Raw genomic sequence first — 12178 nt, forward strand, 5'->3', positions numbered from 1 at the left:
CCCTTGGCTGCCCAAGGCTCACCAGATTCAATTTTCAGCCAGGCTTGTAAAGATGCAAACAAGATACCGCCCATTTCAGGCATGAGGCTGTTTAAATATGCAAATTGGAGTCCTGCATCAGTTGTAGGATTCTAATTGCAATTTTGGAGTACAAATGGGCAAAGCATGGCTGCTCCACAAAAAGAGCACCTCCTAGCACCAGAAAAATACTGTGGCCCGCTGCTGACTGTACCTACCCTCCTCAAGAACCACTGCCCCCCGAAAGCGCCAGCGTAGGAACCAGTCAATTTCCAGACCTCCCACAACCAACAAGCTGCAGTGAAGCACCTGTTCGCTGGCTGTATTTAACTGAAGCCCAAACCGGAAAATAGCCTCACAATGCTGGCTTCTGGCAGGCAGCGAGGCCGCTCCACCAACTTCACATGAGCGGAAGTCAAAAGTTCCCATTTTCTCTCCCAAAACATTGAGGGCCAATTTTGCGATCTTAGCAAATCTTAGCTGCTAGCACAAAGTTAAATGATCTAGACAAGGGAACTAGATGTAATATCTCCAAGTTTGCAGACGACACAAAGCTGGGTGGGCGTGTGTGCTGTGAGGAGGATGCAGAGAAACTCCAGTATGATTTGGACAGGTTGGGTGATTATACTGCATTTGCCATGCATCTGCCCAATGTGGATAAATGCGAGGTTATCCACTTCGGTGGCAAAAACAGGAATATAGATTATCTGAACGGTAATAGAGTGGGAAAAGGGGAAGTACAACGAGACCTGGGTGTCCTTGTGTACCAGTCACTGAAGGTAAGCATGCAGGTGCAGCAGCGGTTAAGGCGGCAAATGGTATGTTGGCCTTCGTAGCGAGAGGGTTCGAGTACAGGAGCAAGGATGTCTTGCTGCAGTTGTACAAGGCCTTGGTGAGACCACACCTTGAGTATTGTGTGCAGTTTTGGTCACCTTATCTGAGGAGGGATGTTCTTGCCATGGAGAGAGTGCAGCGAAGATTCACTAGACTGATACCTGGGATGGCAGGAATGACGTATGAGGAGAGATTGGGTCGATTAGGCTTATATTCGCTAGGCTTATATTCGCTAGAATTTAGAAGAATGAGAGGAGATCTCATTGAAACTTATAAAATTCTAACAGGACTAGACAGACTAGATGCAGGAAAGATGTTCCCGATGGTCAGGGAGTCCAGAACCAGGGGTCACAGTCTAAGGATAAGGGGTAAGCCATTTAGGACTGAGATGAGGAGGTATTTCTTCACCCAGTGAGTGGTGAACCTGGGGAATTCTCTGCCACACAGGGCAGTTGAGGCCAATTCATTAAATATATTCAAGAAGGAGTTGGATATATTTCTTGATGCTAAAGGGATCAAGGGATATGGGGAGAAAGCAGGGACAGGGTACTGAATTTGAATGATCAGCCATGATCTCATTAAATGGCGGAGCGGGCTCGAGGGGCCAAATGGCCTACTCCTGCTCCTATCTTCTATGTTTCTTCTATGTTTCTAACCAAAAGCCCGCAGAGCTCGAAATTTTCTATGGTCAAATCATTTAAATAATTAGCATGAACCCCCAGTAAACAAGTGCAGAGTAAAAATGAAATGAAAGGAAACTGAACGCGGAGGCCTGAAATGCAGTCATTGACAAGTGGTACATCATTAGACCCTTTTTGATGGTGATAAAGTGGATGTGCAGCTGCATGTGGTGGGTATAAAGGCTAGCAGTGGTTGATCTCCAAGGAACCTCCCCAGAGGACAGCATTGCACCGTGCCTATCTGGATGACCAGGTACCTTGCCCGTCAGGAGGCGATACCACAAGTCATTGTATTTGCAGGACTTGGGAACAGAATGAATAGACAGCACACTTGAAGAATTGTGCCAAGGCAAGATCCCCCAACCGTGCCACTTGGCAACCAAGTCCAAGTCCCAAGAATGCATCACAAAGTGCAACTTGTTTCACATTTACTCCCACACAACTTTACAGCTCTTTCAGTGCATCTCATGCATACCGACACTTCAGCAGGGCACACATTAAAGATGCAATGTACAATTCATAGCTGTGTCATGTTAAAATCTTCTAAATCTTTATACACCAGATCACTGCAATGCAACCGTGCTAACTGATCATTTACTGATACACAAGTTGATCTACAGGCTGAGCTTATGGCTGGCACTGTGCAGGTACTCCCTTCATTTCATATCTTAACTTTATCTTTCTGTTTGTATGGTACAACATTCAAGGGATTGGCTCCCAAGTTGAGAAAGGCTCACAAATCATAGGCCCTTGATTCCCTTGGACAAGGTCACTCTGGATATGCGGACACAAAATAGAGGGACTCGGGAAAGGTGAAGCAGCAGATTTCTATCAAGATCAGGCCTTGTACTAGCCTACTCTTACATCATCTCTTTTCTCAGTCACCCCCATACAGGTATACATGACCACTAACATAAGATCATACACAGCATATTGCGATGTCAAGTCTATCTGAAGATATTTCTTGCAGCCAGCGTTCTAACAGTAGTCCCTTTTCTGTCACTGCAGGCCTGAAAGAGCAGTCTGTCAGTGTCCCAGAGGGAAGCAGCAGCACACAGCAGCCCCCGTCTTTCTCTCTCTCTCTCTCTGAAGTTTCCAAATACGAACCCAGCAACACACCTCCTGGAGAATACAGTTAACACCTCGAGAAGGTTGAGACAGAGTGCATAGGTGAAGAGGAACAAGTGTTAATGTAAAGCATGGGCAGGAACCTATTGCTTGGATGGCTGGCATTAATGACCTCTTGCAGTTTGGGAGATGCAGTAGTGTCATCACATTGGGAGGCTGTCTGCACTCCTCCAATTCTAGCCTCTTGGGCATCCCCGAATTTTATTGTTCCACCACTGGCGACCATGCCTTCAGTTGCTAAGCTCTGGAATTCCCTCCCTTAACCTCTCCGCCTCTCTCTCCCCTGAAGACGCTCATTGAAATCTACCTCTTTGACCAAGTTTTTGGTCACTTTTCCCAATATCTCATGTGGCTCGGTGTCACATGCCCCTGTAAAGTGCCTTGGGGCGTTTTACTACGTTAAAGGAGTGATATGTTGTTGTTATTGGGAAAGATGGTAAAAGTTATTTTTAAGTTATTATTGGGAAAAATAATTAAAATGTTGGCCATGACTAATTCATCCGTCACCCGTTTGAAACGTATGTGGACAGCACATTAGCTGATACTGCAACGTTAGCGAAGAATAAGCTGGAGGCATAACAATTTTTCCATTCGTTTCTAGGATGTGGGCGTCGCTGTCGAGGCCAGCATTATTGCCCATCCCCAATTGCCCTCGAGAAGGTGGTGGTGAGCTGCCTTCTTGAACCGCTGCAGTCCATGTAGTGAAGGTACTGCCATAGTGCTGTTAAGGAGGCAGTTCCAGGATTTTGACCCAGTGACGATGAAGGAATGGCGATATATTTCCAAGTCAGGATGGTGTGTAATTTGCAGGTGATGGTGTTCCCATGCGCCTGCTGCCCTTGTCCTTCTAGGTGGTAGAGGTCGCGGGTTTGGGCGGTGCTGCCAAAGAAGCCTTGGCGAGTTGCTGCAGTGCATCTTATAGATGGTACACGCTGCAGTCATGGTATGCTGGTGGTGGAGAGAGTGAATGTTTAAGGTGGTGGATGGGGTGCCAATCAAGCGGGCTGCTTTGTCTTGGATGCTGTCGCGCTGCTTGAGTGTTGTTGGAGCTGCATTCATCCAGGCAAGTGGAGAGTATCCCATCACACTCCTGACTTGTGCCTTGTAGATGGTGGAAAGGCTTTGGGGAGTCAAGAGTTGAGACACTTGGCGCAGAATACCTAGCCTCTGACCTGCTCTTGTTGCCACAGTATTTATGTGGCTGGTCCAGTTAAGTTTCTGGTCAATGGTGACCCCAGGATGTTGATGGTGGGGGATTTGGCGATGGTAATGCTGTTGAATTTCAAGTGGCAGTGGTTAGACTTTCGCTTGTTGGAGGTAGTCATTGTTTGGCACTTGTGTGGTGCGATTGTTACTTGCCACTTATCAGCCCAAGCCCTGTCATCCAGGTCTTGCTGCATGCGGGCATGGACTGCTTTAATGGAGGAGTTGCGAACATCTCCACTTCTGACCTTATGATGGAGGGAAGGTCATTGATGAAGCAGCTGAAGATGGTTGGGCCTAGGACACTGCCCGGAGGAACACCTGCAGCAATGTCCTGGGACTGAGACAATTGACCAACAACCACACCATCTTCCTTTGAGCTAGGTAGGACTCCAGCCAGTGGAGAGTTTTCCCCCTGCTTCCCACTGGCAAAACATTAGTACCACACTGAACATACAGCAGGAAGGAATAAAAATGGTTGTACTTGTTGCCCTGACAGTTCACGTGAAGAAAGGCATATTAAGTTAGCATCAAATGGGACGATGGCCATGCATACTATTTAACATACAGTAGATGGTAATGGAGACATTGGTGTTTATTGGGCCACTATATCATGCACAATTGGATAGAACTACTTGGACAGGGCTTGGATTAGTAACTTCTGTAAATGTGCTGTCAGTGACTGGCACACTAATCCTTCTGGCTGTTGCTTGCTTTCTTCACACATTTCTTCCTCCTCCAATTCTAGGAGTGTCAGTAAAATCCTCAAAAGACTTCTCATCACCAGCATTTGTTTGCTGCAAATGAAACTGTAGTTGGCAGCAAGACTGTTGTGTGGAAAAAAAAGTAGGGAAAAATGTACTGTAGTGCAAAGAAAGGAAGTATTGCAACAATCAGGAACCCAAAAAGACAAAAACAATTGACATCAAGGCACCATTTAACAGAGTATGGCATTAAGGAGCCCGAGCAAAATGGAGGTCATCTGCAGTCAAGAGGAATACTTTGCAGTGGCTGGAGTCCTACCTGACACAGGAAGGTAGCTGTGATTGTCAGAGACTAATCATCACAGCCCACAACATCTCTTCAGGAGTTCCCCAGGGAAGTGTTCTTGGCCAAATAATCTTCAGTAGCTTCAATTACCTTTCTTCTGTCTGAAGGCTTTTGGCTAACTGTTCTACAATGGTCAACATCATTTTCAACTCCTCCAATGATGAAACAGCCCACATTAGCGTGAGCTGGATAACACCCAAGCTTGGGTTGAAAATAGCAGGTAATATTCACGCGACACAGTGCCAGACAATAACCATCTCGAACAAGTGAAGGCCTAACCATCTCCTCTTGACCTTCAAAATAGTATCATCGTCAAGACCCTGTTCAAAAATATCCAGGAGATCACCACTGACCAGGTGCGGAACTGGACCAACCACGTTAATATATGGCTACAAAAGCAGGGTAGAGGCCGAGTACTCTGCAACCAGTAGCTCACCTTATGACTCCTCAAAGCCTCTCCAAAATCAAGTCAGGAGTGTAAAGGAATATTCATTACTCGCCTGGATGGGTGCAGCTGCAACAACGTTCAAGAAACTCAACACCATTAAGGACAAAGCAGTGTGCTTGATCGGTGCCTCAGTCACTGAACTCATATCCATCCCCTTGATCATTAGTGCACTCTGGTATGAACTAGGTATAGAATGTTCTGCAGTAACACACCAAGCTTACTTAGAGAGCACCTCCCAGTCTTATGACCTTTACTGCCGAGAAGGAGAATAGCAGCAAGATTACAGGAACACCATCATCTCGAAGTTCACTTCCAAATCACACACTATCCTGAGGCGAATCTATACTGCTGTTCCTACATTGTTGCTTGGTCAAAATTCTGGAATTCCCTACCGAGTACCATCATGGGAACATTATCAGCATAAAGACTACAACAATTGAAGGTTCACCACCACCTTCTCAGGGCAAATAGGGATGGGCAATAAATATGCCTTTGCTAGCATAACATCTCATGAACAAATAAAAAAGTGTTCAATTCTAGAAAAAAAGTGTTGGAATCTCACCTGAAATGCACCACAATCTCTGACAGCATAATCATCTTCTTTAAACTCAAAGGGTAAGACCACCAAGGAAACCTGTCAAAGATAAAAGATTAGAACATATCTGGCAAAGATTATACGGGTAATTCTGTGATCCCAGTAGGCAGCTACAATCATATGGAGGCCAGAACGGTGACAGGAGTCTCCAACCCACTAACTGCGAGTGGCTCCCTGTTTGGTTTGCACAATTACCTCGAATAAGTACAATAAATAAGTACGAACATAAGAAATAGGAGCAGGAGTAGGCCATTCAGCCCTTCGAGCCTGCTCTGCCATTCAATAACAGCATGCCTGATCTTCTACCTCAAATCCACTTTCCTGCACTATCCCCATATCCCTCGATTCCCTTAATATCCAAAAATCTATCGATCTCTGTCTCGAATATACTCAATGACTGAGCATTCACAGCCCTCTGGGGTAGAGAATTCCAAAGGTTCACAACCCTTTGAGTGAAGCAATTTCTCTTCATCTCAGTCCTAAATGGCCGACCCCTTACTCTGAGTGACCCCTGGTTCTAGACTCCCCAGCATCTACTTAGTCAAGCCTCTTAAGTAGTTTTTATGTTTCAATGAGATCACCTCTCATTCTTCTAAACCTCTAGGGACTGATGGTTGCTAAGTAAGTCAAAAATATACCATGAAAAGACACACTGGTTGTATTTAGTATGCAGTTACACTGGTGGTAACTGGATTCTGCCCTGGGTCCTGTGTACAGGTGCACAAGTGGTATATTTTAATCTTCAATTTGTGAACTATTGGAACAAGTTGGCACTTGCACGTGCCACAGGGAGGGGGGAACTAAAGACAATCACTATCAATAAGGAAAAAGTACTTGGTAAAATAATGGGACTAAAAGATGACAAGTCCCCTGGACTGGATGGGCTGCATCCCAGGGTCTTAAAAGAAGTGGCTGCAGAGATAGTGGATGCATTGGCTGCAATATACCAACATTCCCTGGACTCTGGAGAGGTTCCAGCGGATTGGAAAACCGCAATTGTAACACCCCTATTTAAGAAAGGAGGGAGACTGAAAGCAGGAAACTATAGACCAGTTAGCCTAACATCTATCGTTCGGAAAATGCTGGAGTCCTTCATTAAGGAAGCAGTAGCAGGGCATTTGGAAAATCATAATGCAGTCAAGCAAAGTCAGCATGGTTTTATGAAAGGGAAATCATGTTCAACAAATTTGCTGGAGTTCTTTGAGGATGTAACGAGCAGGGTGCACAAAGGTAAACCAGTGGATGTGGTGTATTTGGATTTCCAGAAGGCATTCGATAAGGTGCCACATAAAAGGTTACTGCATAAGATAAGAGCTCACGGAGTTGGGGGTAATATATTAGCATGGATAGAGAATTGGCTAACTAACAGAAAGCAAAGTGTCAGGATAAATGGGTCATTTTCTGGTTGGCAAATGATAACTAGTGGGGAGCCGCAGGGATCGGTGCTGGGGCCTCAACTATTTACATTCTACATTAATGACTTGGATGAAGGGACCGAGTGTAATGTAGCCAAGTTTGCGGATGATACAAAGATGGGTGGGAAAGCAAGTTGTGCAGAGGGCTCAAAGAATCTGCAAAGGGATATAGACAGGTTAAGTGAGTGGGCAAACATTTGGCAGATGGAGTATAATGTGGGAAAGTGCAATGTTATCCACTTTGGCAGGAAAAATAAAAAAGCAAATTATTATTTAAAATGGAGATTTTACAAAATGTTACAGTTCAGAGGAACCTGGGGTCCTTGTGCATGAAACACAAAAAGTTAGCATGCAGGTACAGCAAGTAATCAAAAAGGCAAATGGAATGTTGGCCTTTATTTCAAAGGGGTGGGAGTATAAAAGCAGGGAAGTCCTACTACAACTGTACAGGGTATTGGTGAGACCACACCTTGAGTACTGTGTACAGTTTTGGTCTCCTTATTTAAGGAAGTATATACTTGCATTGGAGGCAGTTCAGAGACGATTCACTAGGTTAATTCCAGAGATGAGGGGGTTGACTTATGAAGAAAGGTTGAGCAGGTTGGGCCTATGCTCATTGAAATTTAGAAGAATGAGAGGTGATCTTATTGAAACATATAAGATATTGAGGGGGCTCGACAAGGTAGATGCAGAGAGGATGTTTCCCCTCGTGGGGAAATCTAGAACTCGGGGGCATAGTTTCAGAATAAAGGGTTTCCCTTTTAGAACTGAGATGAGGAGGAATTTCTTCTCTCAGAGGGTCGTAAATCTGTGGAATTCTCTGCCCCAGAGAGCCATGGAGGCTGGGTCATTAAATACATTTAAGGTGGAGATAGACAGATTTTTTCAAGATAAGGGAGTGAAGGGAGTGTTACTCAAAGGGTTGACGGTGGATAGGCAATGGCAAACATTTAAAGATCGCATGGATGAACTACAGAATTTGTTCATCCCTGTTTGGCATAAAAAAGTGACTCAACCGTGGCTAACAAGGGAAATTAGGGATAGCATAAGATCCAAGGAGAGGACATATAAATGGGCCAAAAAAAGCAGTAAACCTGAGGATTGGGAGCAGTTTAGGATTCAGCAAAGGAGGACAAAGGGATTAATTAAGAGGGGGGAAATAGAATATGAGAGTAAGCTTGCAGGGAACATCAAAACTGACTGTAAAAGCTTTTATAGATATGTGAAGAGAAAAAGATTGGTGAAGTCAAGCGTAGGTCCCTTGCAGTCAGAATCAGGGGAATTTATAATGGGAAACAAATTAAATACATACTTTGGTTCTGTCTTCACAAAGGTGGGCACAAATAACCTCCCAGAGATGTCGGGGAACATAAGGTCTAATGAGAGGGAGGAACTGAATGAAATAATTATTTGTAGGGAAATGGTGTTAGGGAAATTGACGGGATTGAAGGCCGATAAATCCCCAGGGCCTGATAATCTACATCCTAGGGTACTTAAGGAAGTGACCCTAGAAATAGTAGATGAATTGCTGGTCATCTTCCAAAATTCTATAGACTCTGGAACAGTTCTCATGGATTGGAGGGTAGCTAATGTTACCCCACTGTTCAAAAAAGGTGGTAGAGAGAAAACGGGGAATTACAGACCGGTAAGCCTGACATCGGTAGTGGGGAAAATGCTAGAGTCCATTATAAAAGATGTAATAGCAGAGCACTTGGAAAACAGTGACAAAGTCAACATGGATTTACAAAAGGTAAATCGTGCTTGACTAATCTACTGGAATTTTTTGAGGATGTAACTGATAAAATAGATAAGGGAGAACCAGTGGATGTGGTGTATTTGGACTTTCAGAAGGCTTTCGATAAGGTCCCGCATAAGAGATTAGCGTGTAAAGTTAAGGCACATGGGATTGGGGGCAAGGTACTGACATGGATAGAGAACTGGTTGGCAGACAGGAAGCAAAGAGTTGGAATAAACGGGTCTTTTTCCGAGTGGCAGGCAGTGACTAATGGGGTACCGCAGGGATCGGTCCTAGGACCCCAGCTATTCACAATATATATTAATGATCTAGACAAGGGAACTAGATGTAATATCTCCAAGGTTGCAGATAACACAAAGCTGGGTGGGCGTGTGTGCTGTGAGGAGGATGCAGAGAAACTCCAGTATGATTTGGACAGGTTGGGTGATTATACTGCATCTGCCATGCATCTGCCCAATGTGGATAAATGCGAGGTTATCCACTTTGGTGGCAAAAACAGGAAGGCAGATTATCTGAACGGCAATAGATTGGGAGAAGGGGAAGTGCAACGAGACCTGGGTGTCCTTGTGCACCAGTCACTGAAGCTAAGCATGCAGGTGCAGCAGGCGGTTAAGAAGGCAAATGGTATGTTGGCCTTCGTAGCGAGAGGGTTTGAGTACAGGAACAAGGATGTCTTACTGCAGTTGTGCAGGGCCTTGGTGAGACCACACCTTGAGTATTGCGTGCAGTTTTGGTCGCCTTATCTAAGGAAGGATGTTCTTGCCATGGAGGGAGTGCAGCGAAGATTCACCAGACTGATACCTGGGATGGTAGGAATGACGCATGAGGAGAGATTGGGTCGATTGGGCTTACACTCGCTGGAGTTTAGAAGAATGAGAGGGGATCTCATTGAAACTTATAAAATTCTAATAGGATTAGACAGACTAGATGCAGGAAGGATGTTCCCGATGGCGGGGGAGTCCAGAACCAAGGGTCACAGTCTAAAGATAAATGGCTTACCCCTTAGGACAGGGAGGAGGAGGAATTTCTTCACCCAGAGAGTGCTGAACCTGTGGAATTCTCTACCATAGAAGACAGTTGAGGCCAATTCATTAAATATTCAAGAAGGAGTTTGTGGTAAACCACTTTTATCGTTCACTATCGTTACACTATAGTTATCACTGTTATATCGTTACTCTATGGTTATCACTGTTCACACTGTTGTATCACTATACGAGGTCGCCTCTTGTCACGCTGCTATACCTGGGCTGACCACTGCTGACTCCGCCCATGACTCCACCTACCTGCCCAGGTATAAAGGTAGTCGACTGGCTGGCATTCCTCCTTGTTGTATCCGATCACCCACGAGGGTGGGCTCTGTTATTTAGCCAATAAAAACCTATAGTTACTTTCTTAACTCGTCGCTTTTCATTGGACGAATTGATAGGTATATCAATTTTATTGGCTAAATTTTAAAATGTCGACACTTGAGCAGTCAAACGACCAGCCAAACGACCAGCCAGACGCCCAGCTACAACAGCCACAGCAGCCGGCCTGGCTGCGAGCCCTCAGACCACCGTACCTGGACCGAAACCCACAGGCAGCAAACTCAGCCCTCGACTTCGAACACTGGCTGAGCTGCTTCGAAGCCTACCTGGGAGAATCCGGCGTGCCTCAGAAATCCATGCTAAGAGTTCTGAACGCCCAAGTGAGCCCTAAAGTATTCGCACTCATCCGGGACCTTAAAACATACGAGGACGCCATCAACCGGCTGAAAAGACAGTACCAAACCCCGGTAAATTCCATGTATGCCAGACACCTCCTAAGATCCCGCCCGCAACAGCCAGGAGAGCCCATGGAGGAATTTTTACGGATGCTACAAGCACTCGGCAGAGACTGTAACTTTAAAGCGGTAACGGCGGCAGAAAATACTGAAGACAATGTCCGCGATGCCTTCGTGAAAGGCCTGCGGTCCGACTACTCACGGCAAAGACTACTGGAAGCAAGGGACCTCGACCTGGACAAAGCTGCAGCCCTCGCTCTCTCTCTAGAGGTGGCCCATCGGGACCTCGAGGCATACTCAAGGTACTGTAACTCGCGACCCTGGGACTTGGGACCGACCGCGATACCCCCCGCAGCAACCCCCCTGGGACCTACCTCAGCGTCGGCGTCCCGGACCCGATCGAGACCGCCACCCCCGGTACCGGCTCCGACATCGGACCCCCGCGATCGGGCCGCCGGCTGCTTCTTCTGCGGCCAGGCGAAACACCCGAGGTCGCGCTGCCCAGCCAGGAACTCTACCTGCTCAAACTGCATGAAGAAAGGCCACTTCGCTAAGGCCTGCAGAGGTGGATCATCAGAGGCCAGCAGTGCCTCATGCGAGCTGTGGGGGCGGCCATCTTCCTTCAAGGCAACAGAGGCCAGCATCCCCACATGTGAGTCATGGGGCGGCCATCTTTGATACAGGCAACCGACACCAGCAGTGCCTCATGTGAGTTATGGGGGCAGCCATCTTCTCCGCCATTTTGTCCAACCTCGTGGGAGACGCCATTTTACCCACCACGCCCGACCGCCACCGTGCCTCTAGACCCGACTACCGCCTCAACCGCAAACTACAACAACTCGCTCAGCTATGCACTAGCCTCCGTCACACTGGACCAGGCCCGCCTGCATCACCTGTCCAAGTCGATGATGGACATCAAAGTAAACGGCCACGCCACGACCTGCCTGTTCGACAGCGGAAGCACGGAGAGCTTCATCCACCCAGACACGGTGAGCCACTACTCCCTCCCTGTCCTGCCAACACGCAACCGGATCTCGATGGCATCGAGGTCACACGCCACAGACATCAGCGGCTACTGTGTTGTGACCCTGTCGGTTAAGGGTACGGGGTATAAAAATTTTAAACTCCTCGTCCTGCCCCAGCTATGCGCTGCTGTCCTACTAGGCCTAGACTTCCAATCCCACCTCCAAAGCGTCACGCTAGCATACGGCGGACCCCTCCCCCCACTCACAGTCGACAACCAGCAGATTTTAAACCGCCCACCACGTAACACCTGCGGCCTATCCACC

At 46.7% G+C, this 12178-nt stretch overlaps 1 protein-coding gene across 1 annotated transcript in view; it reads right to left on the reverse strand.

Moving 5' to 3' along the window:
- The window catches only part of ly75 (lymphocyte antigen 75), a 142663-nt gene that overhangs the window by 56279 nt on the left and 74206 nt on the right, over positions 1 to 12178 (reverse strand). Inside the window, exon 15 of the mRNA XM_085986389.1 lies at positions 5924 to 5995. Coding sequence (XP_085842515.1) covers positions 5924 to 5995 — 72 coding nt within the window. The remainder of the gene's footprint in view (positions 1 to 5923; positions 5996 to 12178) is intronic.

This window comes from Somniosus microcephalus, chromosome 4 (assembly GCF_052327205.1).
Source record: "Somniosus microcephalus isolate GS21.2 chromosome 4, FLI_Smic_1.0, whole genome shotgun sequence".
Classification (NCBI taxonomy): domain Eukaryota; kingdom Metazoa; phylum Chordata; class Chondrichthyes; order Squaliformes; family Somniosidae; genus Somniosus; species Somniosus microcephalus.